A 12,859-nucleotide genomic window follows, 5' to 3' on the forward strand; every position below is an offset into this window, starting at 1 on the left:
AATAATTTTGGATTATATTCAGGACATTGTGAAGGTTATATTATGTAGATTCTATTACATTCTTCTGAATAATGTAAATGTTTTTGTTTTATCTATCAGTTTGCTAGATTCAAAAATAAACTTTATCTCACCTTCTATAAATGGTGCTTCAAATCTTAGTTTAATTCTCTGAGCCTTTGGTGTACTACTTTTGACTCTGTGTATGAATGTATGCCTCATGGGTTGTTTTTAAATTTGTGTAGTATTCATACATAGAATCAGGAGATTACTTTCAGTGGTTCTTTGTTCTGTATGATTTCTCCTTTATATTCTGGCAGCTGGTTGTGGGTCCCAGGGCTCCTTTCCCTGGTTCTACCAGGTTCCTCTAGCAAGAGAGATGGTGGGGTTTCTATTGTAGTTTTAGCTGCCTATACCACACTGCTTAGCAGTGACATTTCACCATTGGGACAAAGCTACCAAAACTGACAAACTCACTCCTCTTCCAGCCACTTGTGTTAATTTTTTTTTTTACTTGTTAAAATCCTTAGGTTATATATTGTCTCTCTCTCTCTCTCTCCCCCGCCCTCCCTCCTTCCTTCTTTCCCTCTCTCTCCCTTGCCGTACACCCACCCACCCACCCACACACACACACATTTATATGTATTTATGTATTTTGTCCAGAGTTTATAGAAGTTTTCAGTGGGAGAGTTGGTCTCTGGGCATGAGATTATAGTGACATACTGAAAGCTAAAAGACTGCTTCTATTTTTTGATCCGTCAAATGGAGACATAAAAATCTGACTTCCATAGAGTAGTGTAAAGAATGAAAATATATTTTAAGCATCTAGTGAGGGCTGGTCATACAGAAGTCATCTGAAAGCATGAAACCATGGTTATTGTTATCAATCTGTCTCCACAGTCCTTGATATAATTTAAACACTTTTCATCTTGCATTTGTTTTGGCACAGTAGTCTCGTTACTGGCTTTCTTGTTTTTAGGTTCACCCTACTTAAGCTTTCTTCTGCACTATTGCTAGTGTTATCTTTTAAAATCGCAAATATGATGATATATTGTTACAGTAACATTTATGATGATTCCACATTGTCTATAGATAAAATTCAAACTCCTTAACTACAATTAGTTGTTTTTATGGTTAATAATATAGGACCTTTTATTGTGAGGCCTTTTATAAAATCATTGTGATGTCGTGCTTGGGAAGACAAAGTAAAAAGTGAGTTCATAAATATTTGCTGTGTTGGATAGTAGAAGGAATGATGAGAAACTAATCATCTGTAACTAAACAATTAATTATTGTGTTCCAGGGCTGTGTCTACTGAATTGTCTGTCATCATGTTTAGTCTTTGAATTTACTTAATATTGACTAATTTTCTCTTTTTAAAGAATTTTAGCCAGGGGGAAGCTCATAGTTCTTTCCACAGCTCCATGTGGGCAGTTTGATTACTTTCACTATGTGTATGGTTTGGCATTCCTGATTTGTTAATGTTTATAAATAGGGAGAAAAGGAAACGCTTTTATATGAAAATAAACAATTTGAGAAGATTGCTGAAGAATTAAAAGGAACAGAACAGGAACTAATTGGTCTTCTCCAAGCCAGAGAGGTTTGTTTAAGGAAACATTTTTATTTTAAATATTTTGTTAATAGAACATAGATTTATGGATTATGGTATAAGTATTTCTTTTGTTAAAGATTTCTTCACAAAATTCCTTTCCAAGCATTTATTATTACATTAATATATTTATGATTGATTTAAAACACATCTAGACAACCCCCATATTATAATGTGAGAAAGATCAGCATTTAAAAGATCAATATGATGCATTATGCTGTGGTTTATAATAGTTATATTTCTTGATGTCTTGAGTATTTTTTCTTTTGAGACAGAGTCTTGCTATGTTGCCCAGGCTGGAGTGAAGTAGCTAATTCAAATGCACAATCATTGCACACTGCAGCTTTGAACTCCTGTGCTTCCTGGCTCATCCCCTCAAGTAGCTAGGATTATAGGGGCACACCACCATGCCTAGCCAAGTATTTCTTAATTGGTACATTTGAAATTTAGACTTCATTAAGTTAGGTTCTTAGTTTATAGTACTTTTTATAGTGCTCATGTTACAGTTTTAGAATTTGTATTTTAAAGTATGTTTCCAGTCCATGACAGTATTACATCTTGTCTTTTTATAATAATAACATTTTAGTTTTTTAAGACACTACCTGATTTCATCAATTAATATATTTCTCCTTGATAATATAACATTTTAATAGAAATTAGTTACTTGGCAGAGTGAGAATATTTTATAGCATATAAATGTTTTTCTGGTTGAATTTTACAATATCAAGATAGAATTAACTTATACTGAATATGTCATTGTTCATTGTTTTAAAATTATAGTGATTATTCACTTTAAATTTACTCGTTTAAAATATTTGACATAACCTGCCAAATTTTTGCCAAATATATGACCTAATTACACAGTGACTATACCTTTTAAATGAGAAAATTCGAAAAACACTTGCCATAGTTATATATGTTTATTTCGCAGAAAGAAGTACATGATTTGGAAATACAGTTAACTGCCATTACCACAAGTGAACAGTATTATTCAAAAGAGGTTAAAGATCTGAAAACTGAGCTTGAAAATGAGAAGTATGTTTTCCATTTATCTAAAAATAGCTTATGTACTCAATTCCTAAGCTTTCTGGTAATAAATAATAATTTAGTAAATTATATTTAATATTTATTTGAATGGATTTGAAATTGTATTTTATTCTTAAGGATCTAAATAATGTGCTAATTTCATTGCTAAAGAAAGTACATATCACTGACATAAAAAAAGAGTACATCCCAAATTTGAGAACCACTTTAGATCAATGTGTTACTTTTCTTAGAGGTATTTAGTTCCCCATAAAAATAATCATTTTCAGTTCTAACTGGTTGTTTTGGTTGTTTTGCTAAATTATTTTATAGATTTTTGCTGATAAAGTGTCAAAATAAAAAATTATTTCTTACATTATCCAAATAAAATATTGAATTGGATGATTTTACCTACTCAGTAAGTTTAATTTGGAGAGAAAGCGGGGAAATTATTATTGTATTATTACTCAGAGAAAAGTAAATTCAAGTAGCCAGTATAGTGGTGGTGAGCATGATTTTCCCCTTTTGGTGGCTTCTCAGTGCTAGATTAAATATGAGAAGTAAACAGTTTATGCAGCATCCTCTCCCTTCCTTTTTATCTAATTCTCTATTTCTGGTACCTTTTCAATAGTACTTTTTTAAGGGCCCTAGGTTAAACTCATCTATTAACTAATGTCCCTTTTAATGAATGGACTGGTTAGTTGTTTGTACTTTAATGTAAATTTGTTATCCTTAGTATATTTGCTTTTCAACTTTTCATTGGCTTAGTGAAACACTTTATCTCCTCTTTGATGAATTTCCAGTATCATTAAGTAGAAATAGATAATAGATGCTCCTAAAATCACTCTGTAGAGCCACATACTCCTCCGCCTTCATTTAAAATTGATATTGGATGTAAGCAATACAGCAATAATCTCTCTTCCAAAGTAGAACATTTGAGATCTTTTAAGAGCAAGTTAGGTGTTGTGCAAAAAAACTTAGTTTTTTTTTTTTTAATACTTTAAGTTTTAGGGTACATGTGCACAACGTGCAGGTAAAAATATCTTAATTAAACACAGCTAATGCTTCATGTACTACTTTAATCAAGTTATAGGAAGTTTGAAATAACTTCTAAGAGACAGTCTAATGGAGAGGAAAAAATTATTGAAGAAAATAATGTGCTCTTCAAAATTTGTGGAAAGTATGAAAGGATGAGCAAACAGGGAACATGCAAGGAAATATATTGTATGACATTTGAAAATTTAGTAAAGAAAAATTTCAAAAATATAAAAATTAGAGGGAATAATGTAATGATCAACCTATCACCCAGCTTCAGGAATTATAAACCAATAGTCAATTTTGTTTCATGTTTTCCCCCCAGCCCTTCATCCCTTTCCCCTATCATTATGTTGAATAAAATTCCATATTATGTCATTACATTTGTAAATATTTTGGTATGACTTTTTTTTAAAAAAATAGGCTTAAGAATACTGAATTAACTTCACACTGCAACAAGCTTTCACTAGAAAACAAAGAGCTCACACAGGAAACAAGTGATATGACCCTAGAACTCAAGAATCAGCAAGAAGATATTAATGTGAGTTGAAAAAGAAAGTGCTGGTGACTTAGTTTTCTTCCAATTAGCAGGTTAGAATAGATGACCTCTAAAGACCCTTTGACCTTTAAAGTCTGATTGCTTTAGAGCTAAAACTTGGTTTTAGAAGAAAAATATGCATATTGGTCTTATAGGGTGGTAATAGGCAACAGAGGCTACCCTCTGATTAAAATTAAAATGGAAGCCATTACTAGAAAAAGTTAATTTAATTTTATGCATCAAGATTTTTAAAAAGTATTTAGTCAATAGGTATTTATTAAGTCATATAAGATTGTGGAGGATACAATGATGAATAAAATGTCACCCTTTCTCTTTAAGAACTTATGACTTAATAAAAAATAGTAATTTCTCACATAACTTAAGCAAAATAGTATGTCATATATGTTGTTAGTGGGACAAGGTGCTATCAGAGTTTGCAGGATCACTTCTGCTTTGGATAAAGAGAAGGCTTCTGAGAGAATATAGCATTGATTTTGGTCTTAAAAGGTGAATTATGAGTTCAGTAGGTAACAATGAATGGAAAACATTACTTGAAGTGACAATATGAACAAAGGATACAGACTCAAAGTAATGCTGGAAAACCAAATGATACTTGTTTTGTTATACAGAGATTGTTATACTTGTTTTGTTATACTTGTTGTACTTGTTATACTTGTTTTGTTATACAGAGATTGTTGGGAGAATAATTAAAGTAAGGCTTAAAAAGTAGTATGGAACTATACAAGTTGAAAAGCCCTTTTTTTGCTTTATATATAACTACATAAATTTTATGCTGATAGATAAAGGTCTTAAATAGTAGTTTAAATTTTATTTTTGTTTAAACAAAATAATTGATATAAACAACATTATTTCTTTAGAATAACAAAAAGCAAGAAGAAAGGATGTTGAAACAAATAGAAAATCTTCAAGAAACAGAAACCCAATTAAGGCAAGACTAACAAATTGGCCTTTTTTTGTCTGGCAAAAGATTTTGATATTTCTTTTCTATTAACTTGTTATCATTAATTTAAATTGGACTGCTGTTGAATATTTTATAAAGTAAAAATTAGACATAAATCACTGTTGTGGAATCCTGCTTAAAAATAAAATTATAATAATGTCTACTTTATACTTAGTGTTAAAAGTTAGTGAGATTAGACAGAAATTTTAAAGCATCATAAACCTTCTAATTCTTTAATATTTAATTAAGAAAATATATTAATCACATTTAATAAAATATAGAAATCTTAAAAATTACTTCTAATCATATGAACTATTATAATACTAGAGTATTTATACCCACTCTATATATTTTTTTTTACATTTTAAAAAATTATCTTTATTTAGGTTTCTGATTCAGCACATGTATCAAAGACTAATCAACATAAAGGAGTAAATAAGACATTAATTGAAAGTCTTACATCTCTCTAAACTCTGACCAAGAATGTCAAGATTGCCACTATTACCAGAACTCCAACCTAGTCAAGTTGTAGACAAGCTATCATGAACAACATACAGTGTGCACAGATATGCAGAGGCAAAAGGCATGCTAGCGCTTGGCTCTCCTCTTTTCCTTATTGACATCTTTCTGTTGGACAGTCCACTTTTGCTTTCTAGGCTAAGTTCCAAATTAAGTCCAAAGAAGGCTCAGGGTCAACCTGACCAGATACTCTTCTGGAGGAATGCATTCTTAAACTGTTGTGCCTGCAACTTTGGTTTTGCCAGGATGAAGTTCAGACCAAGATGTACAATACAATCTAGATGATGGTGCAGACTAAGTCAAGAACTAAAGTTGAGCAGTAACCCGAGTTAAGGCATGAATGCAGACACACACATGCACACACACAGCACCCATGCTATCAAGACACAGGATTTTTTCAGTTGCCTCACGAAAGGCAACCTGGGCTTTGCAGTTAATCAGAACTGCTGAGCATTCCAGAAAATGCCCCCCACGACTTTATGCTAACAGCTGTGTGTATGTTTTAATCAAAAAATTAAAGAAAGAAGAAAAAAAACTAAAAAAAAACAAACAAACTAAAAAACAAAGAAAAAAAAAACAAAAAATCACCAAAAACCTAGAAACCCCTTAATCTCTTACAATGGCTCTTGAGCATGGAACTCATGTAGCAGCATCAATGGCTGGCTCTTTAACAATTTGGAAATAAAACGTTGTTTTTTTGTATTTCTTTGGTAGCCATCACTACAAAGTTTTCAGTGTTGGTTACCTATAAGACAAGTACTAGACAGAAGATCAAGTTACACAGAAATATTTCTTCTGTACTGATAAGATACAAATATTGAGCTCTCAAAGCACAAGTTACTATGCTTTTTCTTGCCTTATTGGGCATTCTTTAAAAGCAAGGCTTTGTGCAGGAAAAGTTCATGTCTACCTAACAAAGGGTGATATGTGTTCTATTTTCCTACAAGTGAACAATTAACACAAATTCACATTATCAGTTATTTCTGGTTGAATCCGTTAGAAGCCAATTACAAAGGGACAGCAGCACTTGGTGTCAAAGCCACTTTCTGGTCACACATTCATTCCATGGTTGCTAGTCAGTATCTCAGGAGCTCAGAATTTAAAACTCCTTTCAGTCAAATAAGGAGTAAGTTCAATTAAAGACTTCCACTATCTGCCAAATTTCTAGAATTCTGTCTAGAGGGCTAGCATGCTTGATGAGAGAAAGCAGTTCAGAGTCCAAAGAGGTGTCAGGTATTAGGTAAGTTAATTTGGTTTTGTATAAAAGGCATGGTAATCCGGCAACAGAGTACTTATCCTATTAGCAGCACAGTGGTAGCCAAGGGTCTCTGTCTGCAAGACAGGAAAATGAAGCTACTGAAGCCCCTGTTGCTCCCACCTGCCTGCAGGATGGCTACTGATTTTACAAAGGCCTTCTGGGAGCCAATCCAGGGCTCACCTGGGAGAGTGGGTAACAGAATGGCAGGAACCATGTTCAGCCCCCATGAGAAGTGCCCAACTGAGGGAAGTCAGCTTCCCATAGGTGTACCCACTCTATATTTTAAAGAATGTATTTGGTCATTGCTTATAATCATACATATATAATTTTATATGTGGCTTTTCCATTTAATATTATTTTTAGCATTATTAATGTTTTTATGTGTTTTCACAGTCATCTATTTTAATGCCCATCTACCAGTCATTCAAGTGGATGTAATGACATTATTTTAGTCATTTTTACTTTTGGATATTTATGTTTTTTAGTTTTTCATTTTCATAGATAATACTAGTAAACATGTTGGCACATAAATACTTTTTCCTTATTTTGAATTGGATCATAGTAATAATGATTTCTATGGCTTGATGGTTAGTTTCCAATAGGTTGTATCATTGTAAACCATGCAATACAACAAATATTATATGAAAATGCTGGTCCTAAAATGTTTTAATTGATATTGGGTATTATTAATTTATTGATAATTTAAAAGATAAGGATAAGTCATTTTTCGTATGATTTGTGATTTTTATTTTTTGGATAAGCTTTGGAAGCTTTCAAGTTTGATTTTAGAATTTCTTCTTTTTAAAATTGTCTGCTTATACCTGTTGCCCTCTAATCTTTTGAGGTTTTTTTTTTAATTGATTTGCTTAAGCTTCTAAAAATATATTAATCTTTTACCTGGTTTATTTATAGCACATATTTTCCCTAACCTGTTGTTTTCCTTTAACTTCAGAGAACTTTTTATTATATGAAAGGTTTCAATTTTTTATTAAACTTGATTGTCTTTTGTGATTTTACCATTGCTTCTTTTGAGGTTTCTTTTTAATTTTCGATTTTTAATTTTTGTGGGTGCATAGTAGATATATATAAGTATGGGGTATATAAGACATTTTGATACAGGCATACAATGTGTAATAATCATATCAGAGTAAATGGGGTATGCATCACTTTAAGCATTTATCCTTTGTGTTACAAATAGCCCAATTATACTTTTACTTTTAAAAAAAGTACATGTAAATTATTATTGATTATAATCACCTTGTTGTGCTATTAAATACTAGATGTGATTCACTTTCTATTTTTTGTATTCATTAACCATCTCCATTTCCTCCTATCACCACTACTCTTCCTAGCCCCTGGAAACCCTCTTTCTACTCTCTATCTTAATGAGTTCAATTGTTGTAACTTTAGCTCCTTCAAATAAGTGAACATGCAAAGTTTGTCTGTCTGTACCTGTCTTATTTCAGTTAACTTAATGACCTCCAGTTCCATCTATGCTGTTGCAAATGACAAGATCTCATTCTTTATTATGGCTGAATAGTACTCCATGGTGTATATGCATCACATTTTTGTTATCCATTCACCTGTTGATGAACACTTACATAGCTTCCAAATATTGGCCATTGTGAACAGTGCTTCAATTAACAGAGTGCAAATGTCTCTTAGATATACTGATTTCCTTTCTTTTGGGTGTATACACAGGAGTGGGATTGCTGGGTGATACGGTAGCTCTATTTTTGAGGAACCTCCAAGCCATTCTCCATAGTGGTTGTACGAATTTACATTCCCACCAGCAGTGTATGAGGGTTTCCTTTTTCTCTGCATCCTTGCCAGTATTTTTTATTGCCTGACTTTTGGATAAAAGCCATTTTAACTGGGGTAAGATGATATCTCATTGTAGTTTTGATTTGCATTTCTCTGATGATCAATGATGTTGATCACCTTTTCATATACCTGTTTGCCATTGGTATGTCTTCTTTTGAAAAATGCCTATTTAGATCTTTCGCCCATTTTTTCCCATAGGATTATTAGATTTATTCCCATAGAGTTTTTTGAGCCCCTTATATATTGTGTGTATTAATCCCTTGTCAGATGGATAGTTTACAAATATTTTCTCCCATGCTGTGGGTTGTGTCCTCCCTTTGTTGATTTTTTTTTTTTTTGCTGTGCAGAAGCTTTTTAACTTGATGTGATCTGACTTATCTATTTTTGCTTTGGTTGTCTGTAATTGTGGGATATTACTCAAGAAATCTTTGCCCAGTCCAATGTCCTGGAGAGTTTCCTCGACGGTTTCTTTTAGTAATTTCATAGCTTGAGATCTTGGATTTAAGTCCTTCATCCATTTTGATTTGATTTTTATATATGGCAAGAGACAGGGGTCTAGTTTCATTCTTCTGCAAATGGATATATGGATATCCAGTTTTCCCAGCACTGTGTATCGAGACTATCCTTTCCCTAATGTGTGATCTTGGCACCTTTGTCAAAAATGAGTTCACTGCAGATGTATGGATTTGTTTGTGAGTTCTCTGTTCTGTTTCATTGGTCTATATTTCTGTTTTTATGCTAATGCTATGCTGTTTTGGTTACTATAGCTAGGTAGTACATTTTGAAATCAGGTAATGTAATTCCTCTAGTTTTGTTCTTTTTGCCCAGAATATCTTGGGCTATTCTGGGTCTTTTGTGGTTCTATATACATTTTAGGATTGTTTCTTCTATTTCTGTGAAGAATGTCATTGGTATTTTGATAGAGATTGCATTGAATCTGTAGACTGCTTTGGGTAGTACAGACATTTTAACAGTATTGATTGTTCCAGTCTGTGAACACGGAGTGTCTTTCCTTTTTTTGTGTGTCCTCTTAAATTTCATTAATCAGTGTTTTATAGTTTGCATTGTAAAGATTTTTCGCTTTTTTGGTTGGGTTAATTTCTGGGTGTTTAATTTTATTTATAGCTATTGTAAATGGGAGTACTTTCTTGATTTATTTTTCAGATTGTTTGCTGTTGGCATATAGAAATGCTACTGATTCTTTTATCCTGAAACTTTCCTGAATTTGCTTATTAGTTCTAATAGTTTTTTGGTGAGATCATTAGGCTTTTCCAAGTATAAGATTATACTTGGAAATATACATATTTCCAAGAAATATACATCTGCACGCAAGGATAATTTGACTTCTTTTCCAATTTGAATGCCCTTTATTTCTTCCTTTTGTCTAATTGCTGTAGCTAAGACCTCCAGTACTATGTTGAATAACAGTGGTGAAAGTGGGCATCCTTGCTGTGTTCCAGGTCTAAGAGGAAAGACCTTCAGTGTTTCCCCATTCAGTATGATACTAACTGTGGGTCAGTCATATATGCTTTTATTATGTTGAGCTATGTTCCTTCTGTACCCCGTTTTTTGAGGGTTTTTATCATGAACAGATGTTGAATTTTATCAAATGCTTTTCAGCATCAATTGAAATGATCATATGGTTTTTGTCCTATAGCATGTTGATATAATGTATCACATTGATTTATTTGTATATGTTGATTATCCTTACATTTGTGGGATAAATCTCACTTGGTTATGATTAATGATCTTTTTAATGTATTGTTGAATTTGGTTTGCTAGTATGTTGTTGAAGATTTTTGCATCAATGTTCATCAGGGATATTGGCCTTTCGTTTCCTTTTTTTATGTGTCTTTATTTGGCTTTGGTATCAGGGTAATACTTGCCTCACAGAATGAGTTTAGCTATATTCCCTCCTCCTTTATTTTTTGGAATAGTTTCTGTAGGATTGATATTAATTCTTTAAATGTTTTGAAAAATTCAGCAGTGAAGCCATCAGGTCCTGGGTTTTTCTTTGCTGGAAGACTTTTTATTATAGCTTTGATCTCATTACTTGTTTTTGGTCTGTTCAGGTTTTAGATTTCTTTGTGGTTCAATTTTGGAGGGTTGTATGTGTCTAGGTATTTATCCATTTCTTCTAGGTTTTCCAGTTTATTGATGTGTAGTTGCTTAGCGTAGCCTCTAATGATCCTTTGAATTTCTGTGATATTGGTTATAATGTCTCCCTTTTCATCTCCTTTTTAAAATTTATTTTGGTCTTCTCTCTTTTTTTCTTAGTTTGTCTTCCTAAAGTGTTGTCAATTTTATCTTTTCAAAAAACCAACTTTTTGTTTTGTTGTTTTGTATTGTTTTCTTTAATTTCATTTATTTTTGCTCTGATCTTTATTATTTCTTCTCTTCTACTAATTTGGGTTTGGTTTGCTCTTCTTTTTGTAGTTTTTTAAGATGCATCATTAGGTTATTTGACTTTTTAAAACTTTTTTGATGTAGGCACTTATAAACACACCTCTTAATACTCCTTTTGCTGTATCCCATAGGTTTTGGTATGTTGTCTTTCTATTATCCTTCGTTTCAAGACATTTTTCAGTTTTCTTCTTAATCTCTTTATTGACCCACTAACCATTCAGGAGCATATTTTTAAATTTTCATGTGTTTTTACAGTTTTCAAAATTCTTCTTGTTATTAACTTTCAGTTCAATTTCATTGTAGTCAGAGTAGGTACTTGATATGATTTCAATTTTTTAAATGTTTTAAGACTTGTTTTGTGGCTTAACGTATGGTCTGTCCTTGAGAATGTTTCACGTGCTTAGGAGAAGGATGTTTATTCTGCAATTGTTGGATGAAATGTTCTGTAAATATATATTAGGTTCATTTGGTCTAAAGTGCAGATTGCTTGATGTTTCTTTGGATGCTCAAAGTCTGGGTGATTTGTCCAATGCTGAAAGTGGGGTGTTTAAGTTACCAGCTATTATTTTACTGGAACCTATCTCTCTTTAGCTCTAATAATATTTGTTTTATATATCTGTGTGCTCCAGTGTTGGGTGCATATATCTTTGTAATTGTTATATTCTCTAGCTGAATTCATCGCTTTATTATTATATAATGACCTTCTTTGTCTCTTTTTATAGTTTTTGTATTGAAATCCATAATGTCTTCCATAAGTATAGCTATTTCTGCTCTTTTTTAGTTTCCATTTGCATGCAGTTTGTTTTACCATTCCTATATTTTCAGTCTCTGTGTATCTTTACAGGTGAAGAGGTGTTTCTTGTTAGGCAACAGCCTGTCGGGTCTTGTTTTTCTATCCATTCAATTGCTCTGTGTCTTTTGATTGAAGAGTTTAGTCCATTTACATTCAATGTTATTATTGATAAGTAAGGACTTACTCTAGCCATTTCGTTATTTGTTTTCTGGTTGTTTTGTGGTCTCTTCTTTCTTTCCTTCATGTTTTCCTTTTAGTGAAGGCAATTTTCTTTGGTGGTATATTTTAATTTCTTACTTTTTCATTTTTGTTTATTTGTTGTATTTTTTTATTTGAAGTTACCATTAGGCTTGCAAATAATATCTTATAACCCATTATTTTAAACTGATGACAAGTTAACTGATTGCATAAGCAAATAAACAAAGAGAAAACTAATAAAAACTCTATACTTTGTTTCCCTGGTTTTAAACTTTTTGTTGTTTTTATTTATATTTTATTATTGTGTTTATGTCTGGAAAAATTGTTATTATTTTTCATCAGTTCATCTTTTTGTCTTCCTACTTAAGATACGAGGCCAGGTACAGTGGCTCACTCCTGTAATCCCAGCACTTTGGGAGGCTGAGGCGGGCAGATCACCTGAGGTCAGGAGTTTGAGACCAGCCAGGCCAACATGGTGAAACCCTGTCTCTATTAAAAATAGAAAAATTAGCCGGGTGTGGTGGCGGGTGCCTGTAATCCCAGCTACTGGGGAGGCTGAGGCAGGAGAATTGCTTGAATCTGGGAGGTGGAGGTTGCAGTGAGTGACAAGAGTGAGACTCTGTCTCAAAAAAACAAACAAACAGATATGAGTAGTTACATTCCACAATTACAGTGTTATAATGTTCTATGTATTTACT

The 12,859-nt window shown here is 32.4% G+C and overlaps 1 protein-coding gene across 3 annotated transcripts in view; it reads left to right on the top strand.

The window, feature by feature from the left end:
* SYCP1 (synaptonemal complex protein 1) overlaps positions 1-12,859 on the top strand; it is a 137,880-nt gene that overhangs the window by 55,127 nt on the left and 69,894 nt on the right. For all 3 annotated transcript variants that reach the window (XM_031004128.3, XM_031004131.3, XM_055356133.2), the window contains 4 exons: positions 1,493-1,597; positions 2,538-2,641; positions 4,088-4,205; positions 5,081-5,151. In XM_031004128.3, coding sequence (XP_030859988.2) covers positions 1,493-1,597; positions 2,538-2,641; positions 4,088-4,205; positions 5,081-5,151 — 398 coding nt within the window. The remainder of the gene's footprint in view (positions 1-1,492; positions 1,598-2,537; positions 2,642-4,087; positions 4,206-5,080; positions 5,152-12,859) is intronic.

Source organism: Gorilla gorilla, chromosome 1 (assembly GCF_029281585.2).
Source record: "Gorilla gorilla gorilla isolate KB3781 chromosome 1, NHGRI_mGorGor1-v2.1_pri, whole genome shotgun sequence".
NCBI classification, from domain to species: Eukaryota; Metazoa; Chordata; class Mammalia; order Primates; family Hominidae; genus Gorilla; species Gorilla gorilla.